This window comes from Vipera ursinii (assembly GCF_947247035.1).
Source record: "Vipera ursinii genome assembly, chromosome: 1".
Classification (NCBI taxonomy): Eukaryota; Metazoa; Chordata; class Lepidosauria; order Squamata; family Viperidae; genus Vipera; species Vipera ursinii.
Window position 1 is genome coordinate 238243212 of NC_139512.1, and position 14602 is coordinate 238257813.

Below are 14602 nucleotides of genomic sequence, written 5' to 3' on the forward strand. Positions count from 1 at the left end.
AACCTATTCGGAGAACAATAAATAGCAGTTGTTTAAAATACATACTTCTTTCAAGAAATTTTCAGTTTGTTTTTGCTATATTTTATCATATTAGAACATATTCTCATCTGTAAATAGCAGCAGAAAGCAGATACCCTTAGGTATTCCTCAACTGTATTCCTCAATTCCTGTACCTATTTATTAGCATTTTTAAATGCCAAAATTAGCCAACCAATCAGATTAGCCTTTGCTTTTTCAGTCAACTTCGGACTCTGCCTCTGCTAGATGTTCCAAAAGTCAAAGAAGTGTCCTCAAACAACAGTTGTCTTTGTTCTTCTTCTGAATCATCTTCGTTTGTGTAAAAGGCTGTCCTCCTACCTTGGTTCTAGTTCTCATATGAGGTTCAGAATCTTTACATTCCTCAGTCTCTTCTTCAATCGGCTCATCTGTCTTTTTCCTCCTGCTTCTTGTCTGAATCTTAGGATCAGGAGAAAATGTAAGTTCCAATTCTGGCTGGTCTTCCTGTAGTTTTCTTTTAGGTTTTCTCCCACCGCGCCCTTTTCTTTGTAACAAGTCTTCCTTCACATTGTTTTCAGAGACAGAATTGCATGCAGTAGAAACAGAGGCTTCCTCCATTATCAAATCTTTCACAGTCTGGTTTCTGTGCTCCTCTGAATGTTTCTGTTCAGCAAGTAACAGAGTTTTTGGTTTTCTCCCTCTTTTCTTGTGCACCACTTCACACGTATTGTTGGTCTCAATCTTGGGTTTCCGTCCAGGGCCCCTCTTAAACACAGGTTTTGAAGATTGCTCCCCATGTCCATTTACTTGGATGCTTCCCAAGGCCAAAGCCATTGCATTATTCTTGCAATCTGATATAACAACAAAGTAATGCGTAAGTAACTCATAGCAGCCATTTTAACTGCACAGACAACTTTCAAAACCTTCATTAGATTTACAATTTAAAATGTAGAATTGGAGCGATCAACCTGCTGAACTCCAATGTAGGCAGTCTCAGTTTCACAGCATACTTATTATCAAATGCATTCATTACTTTTTACTAATGTGATCTATTTTTCAACATTCCTATGCCACAAACTAATTATAGCAAATGCAGCCCCTTGAGGGATGTGAGAATTGTGAAAGACCTGTATCTCACAGGAAAGAAAAGTGGGAGGATATTCAATGAAGTAGAGGCAGATATCTGGTTCCTTGAGGAGGAACTGCATCAGGACACAAATGGCAGCGTGACCTTGGATGTCTTGGTGGCCTTTGATACCACTCATCATAGCAAAGGCCTGGGAGAAGAAAGCACGATTTTCTGGTTCGCTTTTCTGGTCAGGTTGTTGCTGCATTTTGTTTCTATATTTTTAATAGATGCTATTGACCTTACAAATAAACAATAAACAAACCAATAAAATTCAAACAAACTTACCTTGTGGACTGACCATAGCTGATTTTGGTTTACGTTTGATTTGTTTATCTTTTTCTAAATTTTCTCTTGCAGTATTATTCCTAGTGTTATGGATATAATTGGCTTGATTAGGGACTGGTAAAACATTCTGGTTCTTGGAATGTTTGGTAGAATTTTCTAGTACTATTAGACAAAAAAAAGGGCAAGCTTTTATTAGAATCTAATACATATCTGCTCAGAAATAAAATTAATATTTTCAATGTGGAATATGTACAAAGTGCATGCAAAGCAAGATGCTATTTTATTTGCTCATCCTCTTTTTGTAAGTTTTACTAAAGCTGCACTCTTCACACAGTTACACTTTCATATTTTGGTATTGTTGTAGAATGTAGTATTTGGATCCAAAATGAGCAAAGGTGCTTCAAATCTCGTAGTCTTGCTGTATCTGTCCTAAGCTAACACAGTAACTGTGCAAGTTCAGGAAATTATTCAAGTTCAGGAGATATTATGGAGGTAGAGGCAGAGTGCCATTGCCCCCTTAATTCAAATGTACAAGCTCAGGAAAATACCCCTTTAAGAAACTAACAATGAATATACAGTGAGGGTGCCCATTAAGAAATAATTAGTATCAACAGCAACAATAGGTCTAATGTAGGCAAACAAATGTCCCAACCAAAACTACTTAAAAAGTGCTTGATTAGCTTCTCTAAGAAAGTTACTATTTCCAAGAAAAACTCCCTTGTAATTGAACCTCATGAATGCGACCATACACTACAAATTCTGATTCTATAATGGAAAATCATGGTACGGCAAATTTAGAATTAAAATTATTTTATCAATTAGTTCACCTGTTTTCCCTGATGTAGCAGCACTATTAGGCTTCAAAGTTACAGGCTTTCCACCTGAAGAAGTGGAAGGTTGTTCATTGGTAGCTGTTTCGGTTATTGCCCTAGTACTTCTTGTTCGAACCAAACTTGCCGAGTCAACTACTTTCCCGTTCATCTGAGCTGCGATGTTTCTCAATAAAGTTGGACGTGCAGGCGCAGAAGAAGAAGGTGTAGTGGCGAGCTCAGCTTTCAGCTGCGGTTTTATTAATCTTCGTTTCCTATCCGGACTAAAAATAGATGACAAGTCCAATAACTGATGCTATTTTATAGAGTAAAATAAAAACAATATTTATTAATATTAATAATATGCTTTGGTCATCAACCAATTTAATCCATGAGTAATTCCAGTGGAGATTTAATTCAGATGTGGCCTACTTTACTCTATCCTTATGTTTTCCCTAGAAATTCAAAATGCTCTCCAATATCCAAAAAGCTCAAATCCTAAGCAAATAAAGAGGTACGCAATATCTGGCTTAGAGTTATGTTTGTCGCTCCCCCCTTGCCCCCCCACCCTAATTGGATAGTTGGAAGATAGCTAATTAAAAAGAATAATCTCCACTGTCGTTCCTTGTCTCTAGAATGCTCCATCCTGGAATGTAATTCACAAGCTTAAGATGTTAAACTTTCCATCATAAGGTCTTTTATTCTTTCAATGCTGCTGAGATTGAACGTATTTTTATCACTTGGGACAATTTCAGAATAATTCCATCTTCTCACTGAACGCTACCACTCAAATATCTTAAAACTATATTTACAATCGTGTTCTGTATTTTGAGCTTTTGGCTAGTCAATGGACAGAAATGCTAGTTATGACATGAAAGTGGTAATTAAGGCATCAGGCTAGAAACCAAGAAACTGTGAGTTCTAGTCCCACCTTAGGCATGATCGGTTGACTTTGATCCAATCACTTTTCTCTCAGCCCAACTCACCTCACAGGGTTGTTGTGGTGAAAACAGGAGGAAGAAGGAATATTAGGTGTGTTCTTTATATTATTTTTTATAAGTTATTAATAAAAATAATAAAGACAGGATAAAAAATAAATAAATAATAATTGCCCCTCAAAAATCTCTACTATTATAGTGGTGCCTAAATAAATAGAAAGGGAGCTAGACCTGAATCTACTCAAGGAAGTAAATTGGCGTCACAGTTTTTACACAATATATAAGGCTTATAGAAAGCATTAAAATACTGATACAACTCAGATACAATTGAAAGAACTGTATCATACCTTGATGCAGCACTACTTGAAAGAGAACTGCTTCTACTTCTTTTACTCCTTTTCTTTTGAATTGTGCTTCTTTTATGAAAGCGTAAGGCAGATTTGTAGTCTGATAAAATTGAACTAATGTGCTCCTCAAAGAAAGCAGACAGGCGTAGGCTCATACTATAAATCTGTTTTAAAAATTAAACAATTAACGATGATATAAATCTTGAATGGATGCATAAAATGTTAATTATAAAAAGACCAAATGGGCATATTTATCCCTGGAAAATTCTCCAGAGTTCAAGAGATTCTTGTTATTTCCTGCCCCAAACTTCCATGAACATAGCAAAAGAGGCTGATGTTATTAATATCAAGTGACATCCTCAAGAGACCCTTACAAACATCATTACATTTCAATACAATATATGCTGTCAGAATGTTTTCAGTGATGAAAAATGTGGGCTAGAAATTTCATAAATAAAACACACACACACTAAGCCTTGCCCTATTTTCTAATTTAACTGTTTATATTTGCCAGTGCCACATTAATAACACACTAAAATAAATGAAAAATCTACAGTATTCCAGTATATAGAATAATTTTGTATAAAGCAATTAATGTAAAATGATTCAGGTAGACATTAATAATTGCAATATGTTTCAAGGTCAAAACATTCTCACCCATAACTGTCCTAATAAAACCCCAAGAAAGTGTTCAAACTTCATTCTGACAGTGCCAGAAGAAGCCAGGAATGACCATTCTGACCTATTTTACAGTTGCAGTAATTCATTTGAGTTTGGATAATTTTTGACAGATTTAACCGTCACCTAAAATCAAAACAGAGCATTTCAGGAACTTAACATTTCAATGTGAAACATTTCTGCATACTTCAATATTTTGACTTAAACACTTTTTAGAGTGTGCTAAAAATTAAGGTAATAAAACAAAAGCTCTTGCCCACATTACAAAATGAAGGGAAGGAAGTTAACTATCATTTTAAAAATCTCTTCTGTTTGCCCAATATTCGTCTCTAAACAATTATAAATTCGCACCATCAAGAAAAAAGCAAAAATGCTTTCTCTCATTCTATTAATATGGTCTCTATGCTTTTCACATATGGTAAGTGACTACCCATGCTTCTTCTGAAAATAAAACTCTGGCAGATTTTCATAGTACTATGTTCATCAATAGTTAATGAAAAGACTGATGATAATTCAGCTTCTGACTTGATCTCCAAAAAAATCAAATCTACAATATTCTGGGAAGGGCCACATCATTCTATAGCAATATCCATTTTCCCCATTCTGTGTAAAATTTTACCTCCACAATCTTTAGTATCATTACACATATCATTAAAATCTTTGCAAAACAAAATACCAGAGATTTTAAAAGACAGAGGTTTTTTAAGTTAATTGATGGTAATGCTCTGCATTATTTTCTATGAAATTTGGTATGCTTCGCCCCTTGCCTTTATCTTTTTGCAATATTTTCCCTGTGCTAAATTATTATGAAAGGAAGTTTTATTTTTCCAAATCTTGCTCTAGAACCAGTTATCAAGTTATCTACAATCCAAAATGGATTGTAGAACCTTATAGTTTTATTAGCCATATCAAATATAAAAATATAACTAACATTCAGAGGAATAAACACATCCCATGGTGCAATATTAAAACATTTTAGATATAAAATGTGAAGCCATACTCTTGATCTTTTGCATGGTGTATAAACTTTGGAATTGCTGAAGATCAGTCTGACATCTTTACACAGCTCCATTGGTGATTCATAATTTCCTGCTTCCAAGGTTTCTCGCACTGTTGCAAAATCCATTGGTGTATCAATAATGTCTCTGTAATCCTTTTAAAAAGCACAAATGTCAATAATCAGTATCAACAATAAGATTATAAGAATAGTACAACAGTACTGTTATTGTAAAAGCTTTGTAAAAATCATAAATCTTTAACCAAACCATGAAAGTCCAAGAACAAAATCCACATGTAAATACCTAATTTTTAAATATTTGTTGATTACTTTAAGAGTAGGATAGCCATTCTTTTTACTTCAATTTTTTTAAGACAAATATTTCAGTATAATGCTAACTTTTTTCAATACTCACTGGATACTCAATAAGATCCACTGGCTGGCGAAAAGGTTCAGAATCTTCACACTGAAAAATCAGATTCAACAATTCCTGACACTGTCTCTTCCATGCCTGAATATCATATGACTGAGCTCTGTTACGCAGCCTTCTTTTTGGCTGATGATCCTGTAATGGCAATTTCAAACAGCTTTTATTATGTTTTTGTTACTATCTTTTATTACATATTGCCTTGCTGAGATTCCAACTTATAATTATCCAAGTTATCATGTAACAATTAGTTTTATAATTATTAAACACATAAATATGAGATATGAAAAGACATAGATGCACAGATGGGGAGTAGGGAGGCATGTCATGCAGACTCAAAATCTGAGCTGACTCAACCAATTAAATCAGAAGAGATTTGATTTAGCCTAAAATTAATTCAGCCTTATTTGTAGTTTTACTAACCCTCTCCATGTGATGTGAACTATTTATTAGACAATTAACTGTTCCTTCTGAATGACACAAATTCTTTGGGGATACCATAAAAATATGTCTTTGAGTTTCACACATCGTGTGTGAAAACTGTGGTACTGACTTAGCACATAATTTTTCTTTAATAAGACGGTTTCAGAACCTCCTTTGTAGCATTGACTGAGACAACTTGGTCATGACTACAAAGTACTTTTAGGTAGCTCCATATCAGATATGGGCATAGGGTAGAATATATTTATTAAATTTATATGACCCATCTTATTCTGAAAAGTGACTCTGGCAAGCTGTTCTAAGAATTATGCTTTTAAACATTTTATCAAAGGATTAGATGACAGCATCCGGGGGATGATTATTAAATCCACAGATGACACAACACTGGGAATACCAAATTAACACCCTACAATAGAAAGAGAACATTAAAAAGAAAAACCAGCCTGAATACTGAGCTAAAATAGGAAGAATGCTCTTGCATTTGAGGAGAAAAGAAATCAAAGGCAGAAATAAAGTGTAGCGGTGCTGGCTGAAAGGCTTTGTGGGAGCCTGCCTGAGGAGAGGGAAGCTCGGACAGCTGCTGCTGGAAGGTGGAAGGAAAGAAAAAGGAGGAAAGGAAAGGGGTGGGAGAGGTGGTTGCTTTTGCTGTTGTTGGGGAGAGACCAGGTGAAGCCAAAGAGGAATTTGAGGTTTTAGCTGATCCCTTTATCAGGAGAGGGAAGGAGAGAGTGAGTGAGAGAGAGAAGGTGGAATTTTATTGCTTCTTTCACAGGGGTGGGGGGAATATCCTGAGCGGAGTCAAGAGAGAGAGAGTAAGGAGAGAGAAAGTTGCTGGGGTTGCTAAATTCAGTTTTTAACAATAAAGGAAAGGAGGGAGGGGTTTTGACATCAACAAGACCTGAGACTGCGAGAGACGAAAGAAGAGAAGGAGAGGCTGGTCGCTATTGCTTTGGAGACCAGCGGCCATCCGAAAGGTTACTTGTGCAAGTTATAGACATTGTAGGGAGTTGCTCTAGCAGGACGAGCTGTTACTGCAGAGTGCTAACTACCTTTGTGTTTCCACTGCTGCCTGGAGCCGGGGGGGGGGGGGGGGTTTCCCCACCCCCTTGTTTCCAAACCGTCACTGTAAAATCATTGACTATTGCTGCTATGACTGCCTGGGGCTGTTAAAACAATGCCACACATTGACTATCTGGTCATCATTGTTCCTGAAAGCCCCCCTCTTGACAACAAGAATCTGCCATCTCCTCACTTTGCATGAGCTCCCGCTGGAAAAGACACTTTATTAACACTTTGAGAGGGTAGTTGCAGACCGCGACGGAGGGGAGTGGGGCTGGGAGGGTCTGGGCTTTCGCGGCCTCTGTGGGGGTAACGCTACAAAAGGATAGAGACAGACAGTAGTACATGTGAAAAAGATCTACATGTTTTGGTAGTTGAACATGAAGCAAAAGTATGGGCCAAAGGTTTTGCTATGGAGAAAGCTATTTTGGGTTGTATTAAAGAAGCACAGGGTCCATATTACAAACTGTCCCACTGTACCATTCCTTAGTTATGTCCCTCTTAAGATCATCATGTCACGTTCTGCAGAAAAAAGACATCAATACACCTGAGCAAGTTTATGAAGAAACTAGAAACCAAATCCTAGGAAGGATGATTAAAGGAACTGAATAACATTTAGTCTAAAGAAGACAAGAGAGATGCATATTATTTTCTGTTGCCCGAGAGGGCAGGACCAGCACTAATGGATTGATACTACAGGCAATTGATTCAGGTTAGATATCAGAAAAATAACTTGACTGTAAGAATTATCAACCAGTGGAATAGGTTGCCTTCCTGGGCACCTTCAAAGAGCAATATCAAAAGCAAGGGCAGCAACCTCAGGAAAAAGAACCATTTGGATTTCTGAAAGTATCTTAAATGCTAATAGGATAATATAATAGAATCTCAAAAGCCTATTAAAATAACTCTCCTACACAACCTATAGCTAGTGCAATTAAGTGCTACTTTTGGGTCTCTGGTTATTGGGCACTTGACACTAGTTCACACTTCTACCCTTCCCTAGATTCATGAATCCATTCTGTAACAGCCATAACAGTCTTGTTGCCTCTTCTATGTTCCCAAGCTCTGTTTCACCAGGCAGAAGCTGGATAGCCATCTGTTTCAATGCCTTTGTGGAAGTCACACTGAGCAAGGATTAACTTCTGAGGTTACTTCTAATACTATTCTGTGCACTTGGTACATAAAACTAGTTAAATGGGATATGGAATGGGTGGGTTATTTGTGCTATGCGAACAGAGCCCTACCATGTCAAATTTTATTTTATTCATAACATTTTTAAGCCGCTCATCTCCCCTACAAAGTGACTCTGGGTAGCTTACAGGTTATAAATGCAGATTATCAAATCAGAAATACAGATTTAAAACAAAAGTTACCTTCCTCTTTCTAGTGGAAGTTCCTGGCATGTCAGCATCTTTCTCTTCTTCCTTTGGGCAACAAAATATCCATTATATGATGTAGAAATACTCAGCCTTGGAAAATATTTCACTTTGACACAACCTTATAGTTCCTTCTTAAATTTGTATCTAAGAACTATGTGCTTCTGCATTTTTATTGAGTGGTAAAACATACATGGCAACTGCAGAACCCATTGATTGTAATCCAATTATTTTTGTCCAATGACAAAACGGCTTCTCTCAATGCAACAGAATCTCATCTTTCCTCCTATTCATCCATCCATCCATGTGATGGTGGGGTGTAGATGTCACATAATTTTTGGAGAGAAAATATCAACGCACAATAAAATTCTGTTTGTTTATCACTGGACACAGACCACATTTTACTACAGTTGGTTCTACTAGATTCAGCATTTCTCTCTTCTGTGTGTATATGATGTCAGTACTACAAAAGTACAAATTATACAATCCATTTTTCAAGGCTTAACCAAAAAGGAAAAAATATAATTAAAGCAGAACAAAATATGATAAAAGCAGAACAAAAAAAGCAAAACAAAACAAAATAAGGGAATGCCTTCCTAAACTTTCAACATGTGAATTCTGTAAACTAATTTATGGCTAAAAATACCACGAGTCTTTGGTACTAATCTAGTTTTCGTTATACCTTCATAAAGAATCATAAAGCAGTAATTCATCTGCAGTGACTATGTGAAAATGATACTTTGACTATGAAAACTGCAGCATCATAAACATTCAGAAGGTTTCTTCCAATTATAATCATATATAAACAATCTCAATATTAACTCTGGGATTCTACAGGGACAATTTCTTTAAAAGTACATGACAAATTAAAGCCATTTCTGAGTTAAAGTTTCTATGTTTGTTTTTTAAAAAAAACTATTTAAAAATATGTATAGACAATGTCAATGAACCATTATAAAATCAACCATTATTTTAACATTTGAGATTTTTACAAATGCCTGTACTGAGTCTCAGGGTAATCGTATATTTATATTTGCATTTGTATTTGTATATGTATGTATTTTGTTCCAAAGTGATGTGGCTTTTATGTACATTTATACTCTGCATTTGGAAATGGTGGGATTACAGATTTTCTTTTTCTTTTTTTTTTACTCTGTTCTATCTAAAAGGTAGGATTCTAAGAAATAAAATGAGTTTGCAGATAGAATCCCTAAGGCTTACATACTTGGAGAAATAATGCAGGTTTTACCAAATTACACCTTATCAACCAGCTTATGCAGCAACACAGGTTGCAATGGTTCCAAAAAGCATAACTTTGGGACCAAGATGCACACTTACAACCTTTGTCCTGTGCCTGACCCATATTTTTTTCTTTTCTCCCCACCTTGCAGAAATTGTTTAGACAAGTGACCTATTCCTGAGCTGCTTTTCTCCCCAGCACTTCTCCAAAAGGTGCTAACTGCAAGTTAACAAGTTCAGCTCTATAACCTTAACTAGCCACCTCACAGCTACTGCTTGTTAAGATTTTAATCATGTCACAGCTTTGGCTTTTGTTTGCCATCAGGGGGTTGGGTGGAGTGGGGGTGAGCTACGCAGTTTCCTTTCCATGTGTATTTCTCATTGTGGCCTGCTTACTCCTTATAATCGCTTTGTCTTCAATTAATGTAAATACAAACATTAATTCCCTTCTTGCTAATTATCCAAGCCCTGGGGTGAGCATTCCATACAGCAGTAATGGAGGGAAAGGAAAGCTGAAGTAAAATCCTTATCACAGTTGTGGTCATGTGATTTTTCGGTCTCAATCGTAGTTCCTAAACTACCTGTACCAGTGGTGGGATTCAGCCAGTTCGCACCATTTGGCAGAACTGGTAGCTAATGTTTTGTTGCCCAGGCCCAGAATGGACTTCCAGAAGCGGCATCCACACAGAGAACCGTTTGTTCACATATTTGAATCCCACCACGGACCTGTACCCAGATTTGACACAGCCATACATGGACATAAGGACTGGACATACATGAAATTACTAACAAGTATTTATAAAGGACAAATAACCGGCATTCATATCTAAAGATGTATTCCCAATACAGATTTTATACTGCATTAAAATTCTGTTGTGTAGGTTGTCGTCTAAGGTTTTGTATTTTATTTCTATTGCCAGTATTAATTTTATGTTGCATTATTGGGCTGAAAAACAGAATAGATTATACAATATTGAAACAAAATCACCACTTTATTTAAAAATGCATTGCACATTGAATTAGCTTACCTCTTCTGAATCAGACAAGACTTTTTTCTTCATGGTATTATAGAGTGGGATTATATCATAACAGGCCTGATCCCTGTTCAAAACAAACACTATACATTAATGAACTTATCTGCATCCACTACTTTATATTTTTCTACTCCTGTATACTACAGCATTAAAAAAAATCTATATATTTCAAAAACTGATACATAGCTGTTAAACAGGAAGTTAATATACTTGCAGAAGGGCACTGTTTGAGTTTGCACACAATAGCCAAAAGATTCAGCCAAAGGAAAGAAATCAAGTCATGTTTTTTTTAAAGTGTGATTGAGAGGTAGGTACTAAAAATTATTACATATCATGAACAAAGCAGTCCTTCCAAGAGATATGACACAATAAGTAATGTTGAATGAATAAAAACAGGGTAAGCATGAAAGGTTCCAGAAGCAAGACACTTTTAATAACGTTGCCAAAATGCTAGAGTAACTTGGAATAATCTTCAGAAGTATTTACTTAGCAAATGTGAATAGTAGAAATATTTGTCTCTGACAAACACTAAAAATAAACTGGTCCTTTTCATAATCCCTTTTAACAAAGGATTATGAAAAGGTAAGGATAGAGGTCTTATGGAAACATATACATTCATTCCTGGATTTAGGAAAGAATGGTGAAAGAAGTATTTTAATTCATATGAAAAATGAGAAATTAATTCATTAGTATCTAATCATTCCTTACATCCCAAAGTACATGGATCATAATATGCATAACTCAGTGAGCTGAAGGATTTGAGGCTTTCAGAAGAAGGGATAATAGTTTCAGCAGTTACAGCAACTGCAATGACAGCAGTAAAAGACGAAGTTTTTCCATTCAGTTGTAGAAAACGTCTGACATTCACTAATTCAAGCAGCTCAAGATGCTTCATTAGGCAGCATTTTCATCCTTCACCTGAGTTGATGCTATTCATCCATGTGATGGATAGTAATATTAAACAAGAGTGCAAACAGCAATAGTCATTATGTATCCAGGAGTAATACAGTGATGGTTTCAGAAAATTATGCTTTAAGAGCAGGAAGATCAGTAGTGTAGATTCTGTGTGTCTTGATGAGTTAAGGGCCTGTGCTATACCAAAACTCTGAATCTGCTGAGCATAAGAAATTCAGTGAAGAATCTGTAATAGAGCACTAACCTATAACATTAAGTAGACAAAACATACTACTATAGCAATTCATACTAGATTTCTCAGTCCAAAGATGTGATTCAATTCAGTCTGTATCCATTCAGTGGTGATGATGGAAGTGGAATAATCTGTAGTCTTGGTTATTAATTCTGGACAAAACTAACTATTTGATTCTACTAAGAATATTAAAGAGTCATGGGAGTTTCTGAATAAAGAGCACCTATCAGTGGGTTAGGACGCTGAGCTTGTCGATCAGAAGGTCGGCAGTTTGGCGGGTCGAATCCCAAGTGCCGCGTAGCAGAGTGAGCGCCTGTTACTCATCCCAGCTTCTGCCAACCTAGCAGTTCGAAAGCACGTAAAAATGCAAGTAGAAAAATAGGGACCACTACGGTGGGAAGGTAACAGCGTTCCGTGCGCCTTTGGCGTCTAGTCATGCCGGCCACATGACCACGGAGACGTCCTCGGACAAGCGCTGGCTCTTCGGCTTTGAAACGGAGATGAGCACCGGCCCCTAGAGTTGGAAACGACTAGCACGCATGTGTGGGGGAACCTTTACCTTTATCCCTTTCCTCTAATACTGAAGGAAAAGGGACATTTCTTGAGGCTCTAAATTTGACTGTGAGACAAATCTGGAGCAGAGAAACCTTTGATTAAGGCCTGGTGTTAATTATCTCAGTTTACCTGTCTGCAACTGTTTGAAGTGCTAATACACACAAGGTATTCACCAGCATAGTTAGTGCATTCTTTCCTTTGTAAACATATTATAAACTATAAATATGTAAAATATACAGCTCACTCACAAATTAAAAATGTTAAATTATATTAAAATTTGTTCTCTGAACTTTATTAACTTACTTCATGAAGTGCAGCAAGAGATCTGTGACAAACTTGGCAGATTTGACAATAGGACTTCCTGGTTCATTGAATGTCCGTGTATTACATTCTATATACCTGACTTCCCACATAAGGGAAGAAAGTCGCCTTTGAAATTTAAAAACAAAACAAAACAAAACAGTATTACTATGCACTTGAAATTTTTACATTATTGTAACTTTAACACACAATTTTAGTTACCCATGATAGAAATGTTTAATAAATTATTTTGTTTTACTTTTATTACCCAAAACCTAGAATTCAGCTACATATTTATTTATATATTATAAAAACTAGGAAATCCAAGTAAAATGTAGCTATTTCTTTTACTTAAGTGTTTTATAGTGTTCTTACCCCCTGAGACATACGCAATCATTACACAGTCCCTAAAATATAAAATAAAATTTGAAAATAAAAAGATTGCAAGAAAAATTTGCACTGTAAAGACTATAAAGCTAATGTCTGGCAAACTTAAGAACATTTCCTATCTGAAGTGCCAGCACTAAAAATGTTCTCCTCGGTAGCCAGAAGAATAAAATATATATGCAAATATAAATAGTTTCAAGTGTTCTTGAATACTATTGGTTAAAATTCATGAAGTGCTTTAAAGGGAGCACTTCAAAAGGGACTTTGATGAGATTGTGCAAAGTTGATATAAAACAGCTTTCTGAAAATACTGTTATTACAGGTCTCTTGGGCAGTAACATTAGGTTGCTAAATAAAGTTACAGAACAAAGCTTTCACTGCCTTTGTTTTCATTTAATCAATTATTTTTTATCAACAGACCTAATTTAAAAAAGATTGTTTACCATTTAGTAAAACATTCTTTACTAAAGCTTAAGACAAAAACTAGTTTCAAAATAATAATATAAGTTGATATACCTATTAGGGCACTTGGGAAGGGAACCATGTAAAAAGCACATATAAAAATTATGGTCTTCACCAGGTCATTAATGAGGAAATGCAACAGACTTCTCTAAGAATGAAATTCTAGAGCAGGGGTGTCAAACTCAATTTCATTGAGGGCCGCATCAGCATTGCAGTTGTCCTCAAGGGGCTGGGTGGGCGTGGCCTACTGGGTGGGCATGGCCAGCTCTACATCATTTGCATTAAGGGTGCCTATGGGGGCCTGGGCAGGAATGGGACAGATCTGAGGGTCTCTGGCAGAAGGAGGGTCTCTGGGCCGGGGCCAAGGCAGTGGGGGCCGTTCCCTCACTGTTTCCAGGATGGCTTCGCGGGTCACATGAAACCACTTCGCAGGCCGGATCTGGCCCCCAGGCCTTGTGTTTGACATGTCTGTTCTAGAGCTTTAGCATTATCACTGAAATAGCCTTCTTCCTAATTTCAACTTTTAAGCAGTTTCAAAACATTGCTTTTAAGATCAAGGGATACTAACAAAATCACACAGGAAAACATTAAATACGAGATCAAGAATGCCCCTAAGTGATATTGTAAAATTATTATAGTAATAAATCTATGCATTGTTTTAATGCATTAAATTCATATAATGTATATAATGAGGAAATGCAAGTGGCGTACACAAAGTTTGAATAAAAGAGCCTTGGTGGAGCAGTGGGGTAATGCCTCCTTAAGTAACACCAGCTGCCTGCAATTAGTGCAGGTTCGCATCCCACCAGGCTCAAGGTTGACTCAGCCTTCCATCTTTCCGAGGTAGGTAAAATGAGGACCCAGATTGTTGGGGGCAATCAAGCTGACTTTGTAATAATGCCGCTTGGGTTTGTGTGTGAAAGCCCTAATAAGCAGGCATATACATAGAATGAAGGCTACTGCTAAGCTTGTAAGCCGCCCTGAGTCTTCGGAGA

The 14602-nt window shown here is 36.5% G+C and overlaps 1 protein-coding gene across 1 annotated transcript in view; it reads right to left on the minus strand.

Moving 5' to 3' along the window:
* Nucleotides 1-6: 6 nt before the first annotated feature.
* The window catches only part of PHIP (PHIP subunit of CUL4-Ring ligase complex), an 88732-nt gene continuing 74136 nt past the window's right edge, over nucleotides 7-14602 (minus strand). The window contains 11 exon segments of the mRNA XM_083376962.1: nucleotides 7-247; nucleotides 250-366; nucleotides 369-848; nucleotides 1412-1573; nucleotides 2239-2504; nucleotides 3506-3669; nucleotides 5184-5336; nucleotides 5596-5745; nucleotides 8481-8531; nucleotides 10751-10823; nucleotides 12762-12887. Of these exon segments, the coding sequence (XP_083233088.1) occupies nucleotides 174-247; nucleotides 250-366; nucleotides 369-848; nucleotides 1412-1573; nucleotides 2239-2504; nucleotides 3506-3669; nucleotides 5184-5336; nucleotides 5596-5745; nucleotides 8481-8531; nucleotides 10751-10823; nucleotides 12762-12887 (1816 nt within the window). The 3' untranslated portion in view covers nucleotides 7-173.